Source organism: Salmo trutta, chromosome 10 (genome assembly GCF_901001165.1).
Source record: "Salmo trutta chromosome 10, fSalTru1.1, whole genome shotgun sequence".
Lineage (NCBI taxonomy): Eukaryota > Metazoa > Chordata > Actinopteri > Salmoniformes > Salmonidae > Salmo > Salmo trutta.
Genome location: NC_042966.1, coordinates 10,778,635 through 10,798,456, shown reverse-complemented (window position 1 = coordinate 10,798,456; position 19,822 = coordinate 10,778,635). Strand labels below are relative to the sequence as shown.

General features: G+C 42.1%; 2 protein-coding genes across 2 annotated transcripts; one reads left to right on the top strand and one right to left on the bottom strand.

Annotated features, from left to right (window-relative positions):
- Positions 1 to 5,929: 5,929 nt before the first annotated feature.
- LOC115201094 (mediator of RNA polymerase II transcription subunit 9) lies at positions 5,930 to 7,051 on the top strand. Its single transcript, XM_029764377.1, has 2 exons — positions 5,930 to 6,033; positions 6,482 to 7,051. Exons 1-2 carry the CDS (start codon positions 5,969 to 5,971, stop codon positions 6,696 to 6,698), a joined length of 282 nt encoding a protein of 93 aa, XP_029620237.1. The 5' UTR covers positions 5,930 to 5,968; the 3' UTR covers positions 6,699 to 7,051.
- A 2,212-nt stretch (positions 7,052 to 9,263) lies between these two features.
- On the bottom strand, positions 9,264 to 10,950 carry LOC115201093 (dexamethasone-induced Ras-related protein 1). The gene is made up of 2 exons (XM_029764375.1): positions 10,524 to 10,950; positions 9,264 to 10,354 (listed from the first exon to the last, which is right to left on the bottom strand). Exons 1-2 carry the CDS (start codon positions 10,792 to 10,794, stop codon positions 9,825 to 9,827), a joined length of 801 nt encoding a protein of 266 aa, XP_029620235.1. The 5' UTR covers positions 10,795 to 10,950; the 3' UTR covers positions 9,264 to 9,824.
- Positions 10,951 to 19,822: the final 8,872 nt, after the last annotated feature.

Below are 19,822 nucleotides of genomic sequence, written 5' to 3'. Positions count from 1 at the left end.
AGGCCTATATAGACAAAATAATATGTCCACATAGGCCTATCTCAGGACATCTAATGACTCCATATCTGGCCATACCATGTATGATATCCTGAGGAAATCCCAAAATGATATGAACATGAAAGAAAATTATGGATTTTGTATTTGTGAAATTATTGAGCAGGTGCTGACAACTCAGAAATGCATCGGAAATTGTCTTTATTTTCAGCAAATCAAAAAGCATATCAAGATCAGGATATAGACCTCAGCGAAGAGATCCATATCTGGACTCAATATAGGTTCATATCTTGAATGTGCTGAGAAAACACATACGCTTTGTATACAGTCAGTATTTGTCAACATGAAGAGAGAAAATAGGATGCCACATAGCTCAGGATATCGAAAGAGTCCATATCCGGCCATAGGAAATGTCCATGTGTGATATTCGGAGTAATCCCATGTCTAAAAGACACATCTGGATTCAGAATTTCAAATATGCATTGGAAATGGTCTGTATTGTCTAGAATCTCCAGAACGTGTAATGTAAAGATATCTTTGATATGGATACTTTTCGCACAAACCCTAACACTATAAAGGTGTGTATCAATTTAACTTGGTTTTTAATGATTTCTCGCTGATATGAAAGATAAGGTCATTATGCTTTCAAAGCCGTACCGCAAGCGATGCATGTTAATGTTCAAACCGCCGTTGGCTTTAACAAAACTCCCCCGTACAGAAGACACCTTCGCCATTGACTCTTATATGTAATGTAATGGTATTGAGGGTTAGAAGGGCGTAGGCTCGAGTACATGCAGCTTTTTACAGGTTTTACACAAAATACATTATCGACATGTTCGTACAAATGTTGTCAGTATTGTAAACATAAGCACGACACAAATAGGCAGTCTAGCGACTTCATGTTCTTCTTAGCTGCTGAGTGACATGTAACTATTTACTCTTGCCATGACATCAGCATATAGGCCAGGGGTCTCCAACAGGTCGATCGAGAGCTACCAGTAGCTTGCAGCCCACCTATGAGTAGCTCACCAAACAATTCTGATAGTACCTGCAATTTTCACATGTTCCACCGCAATCTGTCATTAATAAATCTCAAAGTATCACAAGCTCCCAGCTACTATACCGTGTCTGAATCCTGGCTTAGTAAGGCCACCAAAAATGCTGAAATTTCCATCCCTAACTATAACATTTTCCGACAAGATAGAACTGCCAAAGGGGGCAGAGTTGCAATCTACTGCAGAGATAGCCTGCAGGGTTCTGTCATACTATCCAAGTCTGTTCCCAAACAATTCGAGCTTCTACTTTTAAAAATCCACCTTTCCAGAAACAAGTCTCTCACCATTGACGCTTGTTATAGACCCCTCTCGGCCCCCAGTTGTGCCCTGAACACCATATATGAATTGATCACCCCCCCATCTATCTTCAGAATTCGTACTGTTAGGTGACCTAAACTGGGATATGCTTAACACTCCGGCCATCCTACAATCTAAGCTAGATGCCCTCAATCTCACACAAATCATTAAGGAACATACCAGGTACAACCCTAAATCCGTAACCATGGGCACCCTCTTAGATATCATCCTGACCAACCTGCCCTCTAAATACACCTCTGCTGTCTTCAACCAGGATCTCAGCGATCACTGCCTCATTGCCTGTGTGCGTACTAGGTCCGCGGTCAAACGACCACCCCTCATCACTGTCAAACGCTCCCTAAAACACTTCAGCGAGCAGGCCTTTCTTTCTAATTGACCTGGCCTGGGTATCCTGGAAGGATATTGACCTCATCCCGTCAGTAGAGGATGCCTGGTTGCTCTTCAAAAGTTCTTTCCTCTCCATCTTAAATAAGCATGCCCCATTCCAAAAATGTAGATCTAAGAACAGATATAGCCCTTGGTTCATCCCAGACTTGACTGCCCTTGACCAGCACAAAAACATCCTTTGGCGTTCTGCATTAGCATCGAAAAGCCCCCGCGATATGCAACTTTTCAGGGTAGTCAGGAACCAGCATTCTCAGTCAATTAGGAAAGCTAAGGCTAGCTTTTACAAACAGAAATGAGCTTCCTGTAGCACTAAAAAGAATAAGAGCACCTCCTCCTAGCTGCCCACTGCACTGAGGATAGGAAACACTGTCACCACCGATAAATGTACGATAATCGATAATTTCAACAAGCATTTTTCCACGGCTGGCCAAGCTTTTCAATTGGATCCCTACAAATCAGCTGGGCTAGACAATCTGGACCCTCTCTTTCTACAATTATCCGCGAAAATTGTTGCAACCCCTATTGCTAGCCTATTCAACCTCTTTTTCGTATCGTCTGAGATCCCCAAAGATTTTAAATCTGCCGCAGTCATCGCCCTCTTCAAAGGGAGAGACACTCTAGACCCAAACTGTTATAGACCTATATCCATCCTGCCCTGCCTTTCTAAAATCTTCGAAAGCCAAGTTAATAAACAGATCACCAACCATTTAGAATCCCACCGTACCTTCTCCACTATGCAATCTGGTTTCCGATCTGGTCATGGGTGCACTTCAGCCACGTTCAAGGTCCTAAACGATATCATAACCACCATCGATAAAAGACAGTACTGTGCAGCTGTCTTCATCGTCCTGGCCAAGGCTTTCGACTCTGTCAATCACCGCATCCTCATCGGCAGACTCAATAGCCTTGGCTTCTCAAATGACTGCCTCGTCTGGTTCACCAACTACTTCTCAGATAGAGTTCAGTGTGTCAAATCGGAGGGCCTGTTGTCCGGAACTCTGGCAGTCTCTATGGGGGTGCCACAGGGTTCAATTCTCGGGCCGACTCTTTTCTCTGTATATATCAATGATGTCACTCTTGCTGCTGGTGATTCTCTGATCCATCTCTACGCAGACGACACCATTTTGTATACATCTGGCCCTTCTTTGGACACTGTGCTAACAAACCTCCAAATGAGCTTCAACACCATACAACACTACTTCCGTGGCCTCCAACTGCTTTTAAATGCTAGTAAAACTAAGTGCATGCTCTTCAACCGATTGCTGCACGCACCCTTCCGCCCGACTAGCATCACTACTCTGGATGGTTCTGACCTAGAATATGTGGACAACTACAAATACCTAGGTGTCTGGTTAGACTGTAAACTCTCCTTCCAGACTCACATTAAGCATCTCCAATCCAAAATGAAATCTAGAATTGGCTTCCTATTTCGCAACAAAGCCTCCTTCACTCATGCCGCCAAACTTACCGTCGTAAAACTGACTATCCTACCGATCCTTGACTTTGGCGATGTCGTTTACAAAATAGCCCCCAACACTCTACTCAGCAATGGATGTAGTCTATCACAGTGCCATCCGTTTTATCACCAAATCCAATATATTACCCACCACTGCGACCTGTATGCTCTCGTTGGCTGGCCCTCACTACATATCTGTCGCCAAACCCACTTGCTCCAGGTCATCTATAAGTCTTTGCTATGTAAAGCTTATCTCAGTTCACTGGTCATAGCAACACCCACCCGTAGCACGCAGCAGGTATATTGCACTGGTCAACCCCAAAGCCAACACTTCCTTTGGTTGCCTTTCCTTCCAGTTCTCTGCTGCCAATGACTGGACCCAATTGCAAAAATCTCTGAAACTGGAGTCTTTTTTAAAAATGTTGTCTTATGTTCGTTTATGTGTAACTCTGTGTTGTTGTTTTTGTCACACTGCTTTGCTTTATCTTGGCCAGGTTGCCGTTGTAAATGAGAACTTGTTCTCAGCTGGCCTACCTTGTTAAATAAAGGTGAAATAAAAAATCGTCAACACAACATTGACATTACCTCACCCCTGGTTAGCCACTATTAGCTTAAAAAGCCAAACCTAAAACAATATCTGCCAATTCATTTACAGTAATATTGCCCCTGTCTGTCTGTGTGGCGCGTGTGTTTGTTTATCACTCTGTGTGTAGCCAGTTGATGTGATAGCCATCTTGTGGGTTGACAGAAATACTTTCCCCAAAACGTTCTCAATTAAATGTTAACTGCAAAGTAGGCTTACCTGGCAGAAGTGTATATCATGAGTAAGTATATAATTTGTATTTATTATGTTATTTGCACACTTTACCATGAAATGAGCAGCAGCAGAACAGAACCAACATATCAGAGAGCACATTCCTCATTCCTCACAAAGGACCAGATGCGTAATTACATTTTTTCCCCAGACCTTAAATAAATTGTCTTCTGATGTGATTTAAGCATTTACATGGACTCAGGAAGTCAAATGTCGTTGTTTCTCTATGAACAATGGCCATTTTGAGAGTAAATCAAATAAAACACTCTAAAGCCAGGAAAAATAAATCTGAGAAACATAATTACGGAAATTATAAAACATCACTTGGGAGAAAAATCTCAGATTTTATAGGGCCCCCCTTAGATTTGCAGGGGAGAATAAACTGCCTATTTGAATGCTATACAAAAAATGAGAAGCTCGCAACACGTTGAATATTTACATGTCTAACAAGTCTAACTAGTTGTAGTTATACACGTGCTGCGTACAACGAATCAGCAAGTCGGAAATCTTCACGTTTTTAGTTCCGACTACTACGTGAACAGATCTGTCCTGTTTGTGCAACTGCAATATCTGTTACAATAGAGAAGGTTATAGCAAAGACAGTATAGTACGAAGGTATGCAGAAACTGCCTCTACAATAGAAATCCCAGATCACACTTGTAGGCGATGACATGGAGACGTTGGCTAGCCAAGCACATGCACAGAAAGACGTCACGGTGTGTAACGGTCGTCTGGCGTTCAAATCAAACGATTTAAAGTAGCTTTTGACGAAAATGAAAACACGTCAGTTTGTCACTTTTACGAGGTTGGGATAATAACATGTTCATTAATACATTGGCTAGAATCTAGGTTGTGCCTTTAAATTTCGAGAAAATTAACAAATAAGGAATATTTTTTCTTTCATTGACTTCTCAAAAGCCAAAACCCGCTTGGTCTGCTTGGTTTGTTTCGCAAGCGTTCCCGGAAGTCTCCCGATGTTAGAATACCACCTCAATAATACAGACAGTAACGCCCCGATCACGCCGACAGTGTCATTGCATTTTGGCACATCATAAGTACATTCATTTCCAATGGAAAGCTGTGTTTGCCTTGCAACATTAATTTACAGTTGCAGTGTGTTCTGTGTGGTGCAGATTGGATTTATCACCCTATCAAATCAAATTGTATTTGTCACATGCGCCAAATAACACAGGTGTAGTAGACCTTAGTGAAATGCTTACTTACAAGCCCTTAACCAACAATGCAGTTTTAAGAAAAATAAGTGTTAAGTAAAAAATAGGCAGACTGCTTTGCAGAAATGGTAGCAGAAGGTGAATTGTTGAAGTTTAGTTGCGCAAAATGGTATGCAGCATCATCTGGATTTTTGTGCAACTAAAGTTCAACATTCACCTTCTGCTACCATTTCTGCAAAGCCGTCTGCTTATTTATTTACTTAACACTTATTTTTCTTAAAACGGTATTGTTGGTTAAGGGCTTGTAAGTAAGCGTTTCACTGTAAGGTCTACACCTGTTGTATTTGGCGCATGTGACAAATACAATTTGATTTGATAGGGTGATAAATCCAATCTGCACCACACAGAACACACTGCAACTGTAAATCAATGTACTATCGGTGTGATCCAAGCACAATAGATTTTGGTATACCAGAAGTACATTCAATTCCAATGGAGCTGCGTTTGTCTTGCAGCCTTGCGTTGCAGAGGCAGCTGCAGTGCGTACTGTGTTGGATTTATTGAACGTATGCATCAAATTGCATGCTTAGACGGCTTGGTAGAAATGGTAGCAGAGGGTGAATGTTGAACTTTTGTTGCACATATATCCAGATAATGCTGCATACCATTTTGTGTGTGTTTCACTGTCGGCATAAAGTACGTGGTAGGGAGTGGAGAACGGACTCATGTACCAGCGCTTGTTGATGACGTATCAGTTATTCTAGCAGACGCAATGGAGGTAGAGGCAACAAATGAAGATTGCTCCTGGCTTCCTTTTATTCTTGATATTATAAAATGGTAAATCAATTCCGCTGCTTTTTTTTATTGTGCATGTTCCCATACCCTTCACATAAAGCTTTTCGTTATGTGTACTGCTCTCGTGTGAGGCCAACGTTAGTAAGATAACGTTATTTAGTTAGCTAGAACCATGGTAACGCTACCCGGCTAGTTTACTAACGATAGTTTGTTTTGATTGTGGCTTTGAAGTGTTAGGTATATCTTAGCACATAATAGATGCAGTCAGAGATCATAGGTGTAGCTGTCAAGGCCTCATGTGCCTTGTTACTTTAGTATGCACTTTCACACGGCATTATTATGACTACATCTATAGCTAAGTAGCTTTGGTCCAGGGCGTTACGTGCTGCTTGCTAAGGCTGGGATCAGCGGCATCAACAAACTGTACTTCATAAGAAACCGCTATGTAAGCCTAAAGTCTTGTTAAAATATTTTCTCCCTTTTCTAACAGCATGGATAAAGACAGTATGGATGTGAACCAAGAGCTGACCAAGCTAAAGACTAAGATTCAAGAGACCAGGGAGAAGATCCTAGCCATGCCTGAGATAGAGTCCAGTCCTGGGGAGCAGCAGGAGCAGCTGAAGACCATGAGGGAGAAGGTGGACACCAAGACACAGCTCCTACAAAAATACAAGGGCCTCTGTGTGTTTGACTCTCCCAAATCATAGAGGGATGGTGACAACATTATGGTGAATGGATTATCAGGGCATGGACAGAAAAGACTAAGTTTGGCATCCAAACAAATTTAGCTAGGTTTCACTGTTGTTTCACTTCAAGTTAAATAATGGTGAGTGCAGCGTTCAGTCTGGTTTAACCAGGCTACAAAGACTGACCTTTTTAATGCCAAATGTGTTCATCATTCAGTGAATTCATAGCTTGGCTTCTTTCAATGTAGTTATGTACTGACTGTTTGATATAGGGCAATTGTAGAACAGAATTATTATCAATAAGAAGTGTTAAATAGTGTATATTTAGCCGATTTTTATTGTTGTATTGTAGAAATAAACACATTTCATTGGGCTTTTTTTTGTTATTCTCAGTTATGTGGATGGTATCTGAAGTATTCGGTCATAACAATGATTGGTAGACCAAAGCAAATTCCTGGAAAGGCCTAGCCCATTGAAGTACCAACACAAAGCAGTCATCTGCCAAGAGAGAACTCCATATTAATTAGCATTGTAATTACACATTTCAGCCATTAAACCAAAGGGAAGAACAATGTTACAGAAGGCAGGGGAATAATTTCTATTGGAACGCTTGTAGCAGATCATGTCTCAGTCTTTGCAGGATAGGCGTATTCAAGACATGCATGTCACTGTTCTTGTGTATGAATTTACAGGACAAGTTGAGCTAAGTTGAGTCACCCTATCATTTGACCAAATATTTAGGAAGAGGTCATCATTTCATGGAGTGTCAAGGAAGAAACCACATGAAAAAAGTGGTAAGAAAGTTAAGTCAGAAAAAAAATATTTTTGCCAAGTCAAATTAATGTATTATGTTAGCGGTTTCATGATGCTTGTATCTAAACCAAAGGAGATCGTTTTAAGATTGTTTGATACATCAGTTGGGGTCTCTAACCTTCAATATGAGGTCTTAAACCCAGCATGAAAGTACATCCTTGTAGCTGTGTGGGCTAATATAGTTAAAATGTTTACCTTGGGGTAAGTTGAGACAATGGCAAGTTTTAAGTGTTTTCTTCCCAGGTGTTATTTATTTAACTAGGCAAGTCAGTTAAGAACAAATTCTTATTTTCAATGACAGCCTAGGAACAGTGGGTTGAGTGCCTTGTTCTGGGGCAGAACAACAGATTTTTGCCTTGTCAGCTCAGGTATTTGATCTTGCAACCTTTTGGTTACTAGTCCAATGCTCTAACCACTAGGCTACCTGTCGCCCCAAGGCATCACTGGGATATGAGGTAACAACAAGGCCTGACCTATGTTAAAAGTGTTTTAAAAAGTACAAAATGTTAAGCCTATGTTAAAAAATGCTTAAAATTTTTCAAAGACAAAAAAGCGATTGTAATTGTGTTGAATTGTGTTTGGGAAATAAAGATAGACATGGTTTTAAAAAGGTAGTAGTAATATTTCATTCAGTACAGAATTTGCAGGCGGCTTAAATTACCCTGTTCCGCAGCTCAGTTTACCCCATACCCGGGGTAAATTGTGCCATGAGACCACTTTTTTTGGACAAGCTATGAATTCTGATTATTTCCAGGGATGCACAACATCCTAAAATATACAATATGTACATTACAGTCATTTAGCAGACGCTCTTATCCAGAGCGACTTACAGTAGTGAATACATTTTTTTATTTTTGTACTGGCCCCCCGTGGGAATCAAACCCACAACCCTGGCATTGCAAACACCATGCTCTACCAACTGAGCCACAGGGAAGGCGTAGATATCTTTGTGAAAAAGAATACTATATTTCAACATACCCCACTCTCCCATCCACAGGACGAGGCTGAATTTTATGTGTTGAAATGTTTCTGGTTGGATGAAGGTTTAGAACAGGACTACAGTATGTGCTTTAGTCTGGTAGGAAAGACTTGTTCTTTCTGCTCTCTTGTAGAACATTACATGTACCAACTGTTATATTTTCTGTGTCATGGTGTGGGCAGAAGCATGTAGGCCTAGGATATACATTCTTATCATGCTTTATTGTATGGCATTTCACATGTTTGTGTTTGTCCCTAAGGAGTGTAATCTTTGAACTTTGCACCCCCCTTTGCCCTCAGAACTGTAACTCAGTAAAATCTTTGAAAATGTTGCAGGTTCCGTTTATATTTTTGTCCAGTATATTTTCCCACTGGGCACAGACATCAATTCAACATATATTCCATGTTGGTTTAATGTAATTTCATTGAAATGACGTGGAAACAACGTTGATTCAACCAGTGTGTGACCAGTGGATTGGTTAGGTCTATAATAAGCCAATAGTGCAAAAGGTGAAAAGCTGAGAAAGTGCATGGCCCTTTAATTATGTTCCCACATCCAAGTAGGCTAAAGTCTTTCTCAATCTGTAAACTTGTGGTCTGGGATCATTTGGCTCTCAACTGTCTTGAATGCTAGACTGCTCATTGCAGCTTATTTCATGAATTCATGCTTTGGTGTTTAGCCTAGGTAGTTCCCTAGATACAGTATCTAGGCCTACTAGGTGCAGGGAGTGATGAGTGAATAGAGTGGGCCATTTCAAAACACTTGTGAGAAGAAAAGCATAAAGAAACAGAAGATTCAGATTTTTGTATTTATTTTTTCCAGTTCTTTTTTTCTTTACTTGCAAAAGTTGACGTCGACGTACAATAATAAATATACATTCACAATATAAAATTGTTCAGATTGCAACATTTAAGTTTAATTATCTGTTATAAAATGTAGAACAAAATGTAAACAACATTCTTCACATTGTACTCCACGCCAGGAGTCTGTTTTCTCGCCTGTCTGTTAAGATGTCTAAACAACACATTTTACACATTTGTTGTGAATAATCTCACAATATTTTAAGCCACATCACATAAGGCTCTGGTCTAACAGAACAAAGTAGCTAACGTTCTTAAATGTCTCGCGGACATGTAACATGCGCTTCCACGTTTGTGGAGAGGTTGAATCTAGACAGTGTCATTGCGCCTGGAGCTCATAGGCTTTCGGCATCGCTGTTTCTCAAGTGTCCCCACTAAGGGCAACGGAAGCGGCATGGGCAGCCTTGCGCGCCCAAACCCCGTCTGGCAGGTGCATCACAAATGAAGCATATCCTTTTAGGTTACAATATCTTCCATAAGATTAATCTCACAGTCTTAGCTGATAATACATCTCTCTTTATCCTTTCCCTGCCCGCCACCGATCGCCTTCTCCTTTATGTACATCAAGTCACTGTGGACGCTCGGGCGCCGGGCGAATGGTGCCACGATGCCATATGCGTCTCCATCGTTTTTCTTGTTCTTATTTTTCAGTGACTTAGTGCGAAGCATGTCGCAGTACTGCACCGAGACCTTACGGTGGAGGTCCGGGCTCATCTCATTGGGTAGCTTGGCCATGGTGAATAGGGTCTGGAACATTTGGTCCACGTTGGTGTTGCGCTTGGCTGATATCTCAAAGTATGCGCACTGCTCATCTCCAGCCACCAACTGCTCAATCTCTTCACTCTGCACCTCCCGGTAAAACTCCCGGTCGCCCTTGTTGCCGCAGATAACCAGAGGCACGTCAACGTTCTCCTTGGTCTTGTTTTTTAGGCAAGACTTGGTCTCAATTATCTGTCGCTTGAGCCTCTGAACCTCCTGGAAGGAGTCTCTGTTGTCTAAGCTGAACACCAGGATAAAGACATCACCTGAATGGAAACAAGAGAAAGAAGGGATTTAGTATCAGAGCTTCTATGAAACACAGTGACATATGCTACAGTATTTCAACGCGTAATAACTACAAAGTCGCACAAATAACGTTATTGAACATGCACACTATTTGAGTTGCAATAACCAGAGATGGAATAAGATATTTACCTGTCAGTATGGATAGTCTCCTCATGGCAGGGAATGGGTGGTTGCCTGAGGTATCCAATATGTCCAGTTGGTATACATCTCCCTTAATGCAGTACATTTTCCTGTGAAAGTCCTCTATGGTCGGCGTATACTGCTCATCGAATCTCCCGTTCAGAAACTGAGACACGATGGCTGTTTTGCCCACCTTGGTGGACCCCAAAATCACCATCCTACAACAGTTCTTCGCCGGAATATCAAAGTCGTTCTCTGAAGGCGACATTTTCTTGATCATAATTGTAAAGTAAGAGCGCGTAGAGTGGTTCCAATATGTGCTCGCTCGTCGTTTCTTTTATTTTCAGCCAAAGTTGGATTCAACAGTTGGCGATCGTTTCAAGTTCTCAGTGCGCTCTGTTCAGTCTGTCTGAACTACGGGGACCGCCAGCTATTTAAGCAGAAAGCAAGAGCCCTCCCCTCTTCCGACGTCACGGTACTCAGTGCTCTATTGAGAGTAGAAGGGAAAGGGTAACAGGTGCCTGCTGATGCGTCTGTCAGTTCCAGGGAATACGAGACTATGAGAACTGCGTGACCAACTACCTTTGGGGACTGGGACAGATAAGCATTGTAGCTTGCACATAAGAAGAAAGCATTGAGCAGATAAGCATTAAACAAAGCATTACCTCGACTTAGACAGTTGGGCATATTTAACTATCTAGTCTACACTGAGTATACCAAACATTACGAAGAACAATAATATTGAGTCCCAAACCGCCATTTGCCCTCGGAACAGTCTCAATTCTTCAGGGCATGGACTCTACTAGGTGTCGAAAGCATTCAACGGGGATGTTGGCCCATGTTTACTCCAATGCTTCCCAGTTGTGTCAAGTTGGCTGGATGTCCTTTGGGTGGTGGACCGTTCTTGATACACACGGGAAACTGTTGAGCATGAAAACCCAGCAGGGTTGCAGCTGTTGTGCAAATCAGTGTGCCTGGCACCTAAAACCATACCACGTTCAAAGGCACTAACATTTTTTGTCTTGCCCGTTCACCCTCTGAATGGCACAGATACACAATCTATGTCTCAAAGATCCTTTAACCTGTCTCCTCCCATTCATATACATTGATTGAAGAGGATTTAACAAGTGACATAAGGGAGCATAGTTTTTATCTGGATTCACCTGGTCAGTCTATGTCATGGAAAGAGCTGTTCTTAATGTTTTGTACACTCAGTGTGTTGTTAGTAATATTGTGTGTAATGCTCGCTTTCTGCAATATTAGGCCTACTTTGTTAATAATTACACTCTTTCTGACATTTGGCCAGTATTTATTCTGTTTGGAATGATGTTGAACCTTGGACAATTTTAGTAATATCAAAACTAAAGAACAGAATCGAACATAATGTGACTCAAAATAGGCTGCAGTAGCCTAGCCTTCTACATACCCTTTACAATATATCTGTTTCAGATAGTGCTTTTAATTAAAAACTCCATGCACGTTCAGCCAGGTGGAAATTAAATTGTCATTCCAGACATTGCACTAAACTAATTTCACTCAAGTGTAACAAAACGTAGCCTAGTGTTATTCAAATGTGCACTCAGTTGATTACTATTAGGCTAACACTGATACAATTAATTATGCTAAAGGCATAGTTCACCCAAATGACAAAATTACATATTGGTTTCCTTACCCTGTAAGCAGTCTATGGACAAGGTATGACAACAATCCATGCTTTGGTTTTGTTTTCCTGACCACTGTTTCAAATGCTAACTGTTTAGCATTTGTGGCACAAATCCAATGCAAGTCAATAGTACCTTCATTAAGATTTTTGCACTTCATGCCCAATTCATCCTAAAAGTATATACAAATTGATTGTGTCACTTAAAGAAGTTACCTATAGATGTGATTTTGTAATTTGGGAGACTATCCCTTTCAGCTTTAATTCAATTATTTGAAACGTGCACTCCATTAATGCATTTGTGCATAGTTCTTCATTCAAGGCACCAGTCAAAAGAAGCCTCTCATGGAAGCGGAGAACATTTGTGTATTTACAAGGCCTACCACAAAGGGGCACTCATGTTACAACTAGCACAGGTGATTTGGCAAACACATTGCAGTGAAATACAATTGTGCTTTGTGTGATTTATTAACCATAGAAGCAGTCAGTAAGAAATATGTCACTTTGCAGCATTTAGTGTGTGTGTATGGCTGCATAATGCATAGTGTGTGTGTGTGTGTGTGTACACGTGTACATATGTGCTTACATGTTTTCTTGTATGTGTATATGTGCATGCATGTACCTGTGTCTCTATGACTATTTCAACCTGCACCTGCTCAAGGAAACTGTGTACTCATGTTAAGAACCCAATAATCAGTCTTCTCAGAAACCTAGAACTGAAATCTCCCATAATTGCATCAGCTGCTCGATTAGTTTCTGGGGGGGAGACGTATGAGAAAAGATACTAACGAGACTAGCGAAGTCTCCACCCCCCTAAACAGAAACTCTCAGCCAAACCTAGTCCAAATGTCTCTTCCTTTTTCCCGAAATTGAAAAGACGCGAACACACGAGAAATCGTGATTTGTCCAACTGATAAATGACGAAAACAAATCTTCAAACCGGAAACAAAGTTCTTTGTTAGTCATCGCATCCCACAGTCTGTTGATAGATGCTACGATACCATCCTATGTTACATGCGTCAGTCCACAAGAGATGAAGTATGTTACTTCAATCCCCTCTGTGTTGGAGGGGGGGCAGAAGCAACGTGCCTCTCAGAAAAACCCCTGGTGGGTGGTGAAACACAGAGAAAAAATAGGCACTGTGACCCAATGTATCCACGACCTGCCCTTGAGGATTTATCCAGGGTCTCTCTGACCCTGAGTCTGGTGCACAGGTCTCTAATGCAATACAGGCACGTAGCAATGGAACTCAGGGCCCCCAAAAAAACATCAGATGAAAGTGAACCTTTTAATCATGAGGCATTATACATTTTATTTCATGTAATAGACTAGAACAAAACTATGCTGAAAATGGTTTTTATATCTACTATATAAATGTGATCTTGTATGTGTGTGAGAGAGAGAGATGCAGAAGAGACATTCAATCAGAGTAAAACAAAATAGCCATTTCCGATAGCATGGCAAAGGATTTCTAAGAAACAACATAACCGGTTAGGTAATGGTGGACACAGAGGGCCTTTATTACAGAGCAAAGACAAAGGGATGAGACAGAACATTGAAACAGAGAGAAGGAGAGATGTGGTCACTCCAACCTCTCTTTAACACTGCGGGAGGGAACAAGGGAAGGAGACAGTGCCCAGACATGAAAGACAGCATCCAATTTTCTACTGCCATGTCCATCCTTCACCCCCACCCCCACGTTTTACGCTACCAATGAGAGGAAGAAATTACATACATCTACTTTCCCCGTGATTGTGAAAATAAATGCAGAGAGTGAGACCACGAAACACACATCAAAAGGATGGCCAGACAGGCCATTTTAATGTCAGATAACGGTCTGTGACAGAAGGTGATAATGATACAGGTAACTGATTACTGGTCCAGAGGCGACGGAGGAGAACAATGTGGAACACCATATGTACAAAGCAAATAGAGGACTTCAAACAGCCGGACTATCAAGGACTCTAGATGTGTGGGACTGACATTAGAAAAAAGTAGGCAGGGGACACACAGCTTTGTGCATCAGCAGCTGCAGTCATGCTGGAGAATTGCTACACAGACAGTGATGGGAACACAACACTCATACTGGGAAGTTGCTCTGTACAAACATGGTTCCCACAAGCTGCAAAACATAGGGTGTCCAGAGTGCATGTTACCCCTATAAACACTGGCCAGCTGCTGGAAGCAGGAGGTGTGTTGACACAACAAACAACCAGACGCACACTAGCATACCTTCAGTCATTGTTTGGGGTTTGACTGGAAGGGGTTGGTGGTTGCAGAGAATGTATAACCAGACATTAAAAACTAACCAGATACATTAACGTTTACCTCACCAATGGCCTTAAGGTGTTTGACCATGTCTGGAAGAGGTGAGTGCAGATCATGTATACAAGACACAACGCAATACATGGCCTTTCCCCTCAGCAATAGCCTTAAGGAATCTGCTGAACATAAAAAAAAACTGACTGCGTAAGTTGTCTTACCTTCTCTGCATGAACCCATTCAATAGTAAACGGGCTAGCAACCTTACATTAAGAAGTGTACGTTTTCACATACTAACCTATTTTTTTCCTCATTCAGATAATTTCTGAGTTGTATTTGCCTGAATTCAATCCAGAATTTAATTTTGCTGCTACATCGATCGCTCCATACAGTGCCTTCGGAAAGTATTCAGACCCCTTGACTTAAATCCACATTTCGTTACGTTACAACCTTATTCTAAAATGTATTCAATATTTTTTTTCTCTCATCAATCTACACACAATACCGCATAATGACAAAGCAAAAGCAGTTTTTTTGCAAATGTAATAAAACACAGAAACTTATTTTCAGTTCGCTGCAGCAAGCGACTGGAACGAGCCGCAACAAAATTAAACTAGACAGTTTTATCTCAATCTCTTCATTCAAAGACTCAATCGTGGACACTCTTACTGACAGTTGTGGCTGCTTTGTGTGATGTATTGTTGTCTCTACCTTCTTGCCCTTTGTGCTGTTGTCTGTGCCCAATAATGTTTGTACCATGTTGTTGTCATGTTGTGTTGCTACCATGCTGTGTTGTCATCTGTTGCTGCCTTGCTATGTTGTTGCCTTAGGTCTCTATTTATGTAGTGTTGTGTTGTCTCTCTTGTCATGATGTGTTTTGTCCTATATTTATATTTTATGTTATTTAAAGAAAAGAAAAAATTCCAGCCCCCATCCCCGCAGGAGGTATTTTGCCTTTTGGTAAGCCGTCATTGTAAATAAGAATTTGTTCTTGCCTAGTTAAATAAAGGTTAAATAACATACATTCACATAAGTATTCAGACCCTTTGCTATGAGACTCAAAATTGAGCTCACGTGCATCCTATTTCCATTGATCATCCTTGAGATGTTTCTACAACTTGATTGGAGTCCACCTGTGGTACATTCAATTGATTTGACATGGTTTTGAAAGTCACACACCTTTCTTTGCAAGGTCCCACAGTTGACAGTGCATGTCAGAGCAAAAACCAAGCCATGAGGTAGAAGGAATTGTCCGTAGAGCACAGATCTGGGGAAGGGTACCAAAACATTTCTGCAGCGTTGAAGGTCCCCAAGAACACAGTGGCCTCCATCATTCTTAAATGGAAAAAGTTTGGAAACACCAAGACTCTTCCTAGAGCTGGCCGCCCGGCCAAACTGAGCAATTGGGGGAGAAGGGCCTTGGTGTGGGTGGGGACCAAGAACCTGATAGTCACTGTGACAAAGCTCCAGAGTTCCTCTGTGGAGATGGGAGAACCTTCCAGAAGGACAACCATCTCTGCAGCACTCCACCAATCAGGCCTTTATGGTAGAGTGGCCAGATGGAAGCCACTCCTCAATAAAAGGCACATGACAGCCCTTTTGGAGTTTGCCAAAATGCACCTAAAGGACTCTCAGACCATGAGAAACAAGATTATCTGGTCTGATGAAACCCAGATTGAACTCTTTGGCATGAATGTCAAGCGTCACGTCTGGAGGAAACCTGGCACCATCCCTACGGTGAAGCATGGTGGTAGCAGCATCATGCTGTGGGGATGTTTTTCAGTGGCAGGGAGTGGGAGACTAGTCATGTCCAAGGAAAAGATGAATAGAGCAAAGTACAGAGAGATCCTTGATGAAAACCTGCTCCAGAGCGCTCTGGACCTCAGACTGGGGGCGACGGTTCACCGTTCAACAGGACAATGACCCTAAGCACACAGTCAAGAAAACGCAGGAGTGGCTTCGGGACAAGTCTCTGAATGTCCTTGAGTGGCCCAGCCAGGGCCCGGACTTGAACCCGATCAAACATCTCTGGCGAGATCTGAAAATAGCTGTACAGCGACACTCCCCATCCAACCTGACAGAGCTTGAGAGGATCTGCAGAGAAGAATGGGAGAAACTCCCCAATACAAGTGTGCCAAGCTTGTAGCGTCATACCTAAACTGACTCGAGGCTGTAATCACTGCCATAGGTGCTTCAACAAATTGCTGAGTAAAGGGTGTGAATACTTATGTAAAAGTGATATTTCTGTTTTTTATTTGTAATACAGTTGCAAAAAAAATCTAAAAACCCAGTTTTTGCTTTGTCATTATTGGGTTTTATGTGTTGCTTGATGAGGTGAAAAAACCATTTGAATCAATTTAACAATAAGGCTGTAATGTAACAAAATGTGGAAAAAGTCAAGGGGTGTGAATACTTTCCGAATGCACTGTACATGCAGTCTGAAACTGCCATCCTAGAAGTCATTTGTGCTGACTTCAAAATGAGGGGCGTTATAGAAAACAATTAAATCAGCAATTGGATCTTCTCTGACCAATCATAGTATCGAATTCAATGACATTATTCATGTAGGCTGTCTCTGGCCAAACATTCCCTATTCAACAAGACGTCAGGGAGGAACGCATATCCATACTCATCGTGGAGAAGAAACACTAGTGGGCATGTTTTTTTTTACATTTTTAGTCATTTAGCAGACGCTCTTATCCAGAGTGACTTACAGTAGTGAATGCATACGTTTCATACATTTTTTATTCCGTACTGGTCCCCCGTGGGAATTGAACCCACAAACCTGGCATTGCAAACACCATGCTCTACCAACTGAGCCACACGGGACCCATGTCATTTGGCTGGAGTGATGTGGATGGACAGAATGTGTGTATGCCTGTGACTCTGTTTGTTTGTGACTACCTGATTGCACTCGTAACCCAGTGAACTAAATAACAAGTAGACTTCATAATTACATACTATTATTCAAATAATAATACACTACGTGATCCAAAGCTTGGGCATAGTGAGGTCGGGTGATAAGGCCTGGCTCGCAGTCGGCGTTCCAATTCATCCCAAAAGTGTTTGATGGGGTTGCTGTCAGGGCTCTGTGCAGGCCAGTCAGGTTCTTCCACACTAATCTCGACAAACCATTTCTGTATGGACCTCGCTTTGTGCACGGGGGCATTGTCATGTTGAAACAGGAAAGGGCCTTCCTCAAACTGTTGTCACAAAGTTGAAAGCAGAGAATTGTCCAGAATGTCATTGTATGCTGTAGAGTTAAGATTTCCCTTCACTGGAACTAAGGGGCCTGGCCCAAACCATGAAAAACAGCCCCAGACCATTATCCCTCCTCCATCAAACTTAACAGTTGTCACTATGCATTTGGTCAGGTAGCGTTCTCCTGGTAACCGCCAAACCCAGATTTGTCCGTCAGACTGCCAGATGGTGAAGAGTGATTCTTTACTCCAGAGAAAGCGTTTCCACTGTTCCAGAGTCCAATGGTGGTGAGCTTCACACCACTCCAGTCGACGCTTGGCATTGTGCATGGTGATCTTAGGCTTGTGTGCGGCTGCTCGTCCATGGGAATCCATTTCATAAAGCTCATGCATAGTATTAATATTAGCCCTCTGATTACAATGAAGAGTGTGTCGCTCTGTTCTGGGCCATTTGCAGCTTAACTAGGTCTTTCTTTGCAGCACTAGACAATAATCAAGATAAGATAAACCTAGAGCCTGCAGGACTTACTTTGTTGAGCAAGGCGTCAAAAAAGCTCCCTCTCCCCATCTTTACAACCATTGAATCTATATGTTTTGACCATGACAGTTTACATTCTAAGGTAATACTAAGTAATTTAGTCTCCTCAACTTGTTCAACAGCCACACCATTCATTACCGGATTGAAGACTCATCTCTTCAGTAGGTCCTATAATTCAGTGTAGTCTGGCCCTGGGGTGTGAAGGTGGATGGAAAGGCACTGGCTGGTTCCCCTCTCTCCACTGGGATTCTCTACCTCTTACCCTAGTCACTGGCTTACTGGTGCTCTTCCATGCCGTCCCTAGGAGGGATGCGTCACTTGAGTGTGTTTAATCGCTGACGTGATCTTCCTGTCCGGGAGATCTTCGTTGGCTATACTCAGCCTTGTCTCAGGGTAGTAAGTTGGTGGTTTGAAGATATCCCTCTAGTGATGTGGGGGCTGTGCTTTGGTAAAATGGGTGGGGTTATATCCTGCCTGGTTGGCCCTGTCCGGGGGCATCGTCGGACGGGGCTACAGTGTCTCTCGACTCCTGTTGTCTCAGCCCCCAGTATTTATGTTGCAATAGTTTAATGTGTCGGGGGGCTAGGGTCAGTCTGTTATATCTGGATTAAACATTTCTAAAAACCTGTTTTTGATTTGTTATTATTTGGTATTGTGTGTAGAAAAAACAAACAATTTAATACATTTTAGAATAAGGCTGTAATGTAACAAAATAAGGAAAAAGTCAAGGGGCCTGAACACTTTCCGAATGCACTGTGTGTGTTCCGCTCTTAATGTCCGGTCTGGTATGTCATTCAAAGACAGGCAGCTAAAAAGCATGTGTCTGATTTATGTCACTGGGTTGTTGTTGAGTTGCTATCTCTTGCCTTAACACACACCCGAGCACAAACGCTTCCCCCGCACGCACGCACACGAACACACACACACACGCACACCCACACACACACAAACACACAAACTGTATGAGTAGTCGTACAGAGAGCGGGGACCTTCACAGCTGGCCCACACACACGCAATAGATATAACGCCAGAGCCGCTTGTGAATTTGACAGCTTCAATGCAGTTACACCTCTGACACCGCCAAACAAAAGCAATGATAAGCTATGTGTTTGTCGGTTACCACGGGTTACTGCTGATCTGATTTGAACCTGGCCTAAACTCATTCCAGGTGATTAAACAACTCCATCAATCATCTGTACATTTAATTGATTTCATTCAGGCATTATACAAATGACTTGGAATAGCTCTAGTGCTGGTTTTACTACATCAACAAAACAGTGGATGTGTTGTCATTCGACACATTAGCTGATCAAAACACACTTCCTCCATGCTTGGAGAAGACTCATGACATGGACCGTGCCTTGACAAATCAATGGACACACTAAAAAGTCAACCAGTTCCCTCCTGGTCTGTTTTCAACTCCCCAGGGAAACAGTGATGCACAGCAGGGAACCTACAGCTATGTAATTGGCTTTTCTCCTCTCTTTCTCTCTCCATATCTGTCACTCTCTCTTCCAGAGTGAGTCTCAATTGGTCTCAGTAAAAGGCTGTCCAGCCTTACTTGTGATGAAAAAGATGGACTATATGAGGCCTGACCCCAGCCTCACAGTGACCTAATTATATGACTTCCCCCAACCTTTCAATCAGT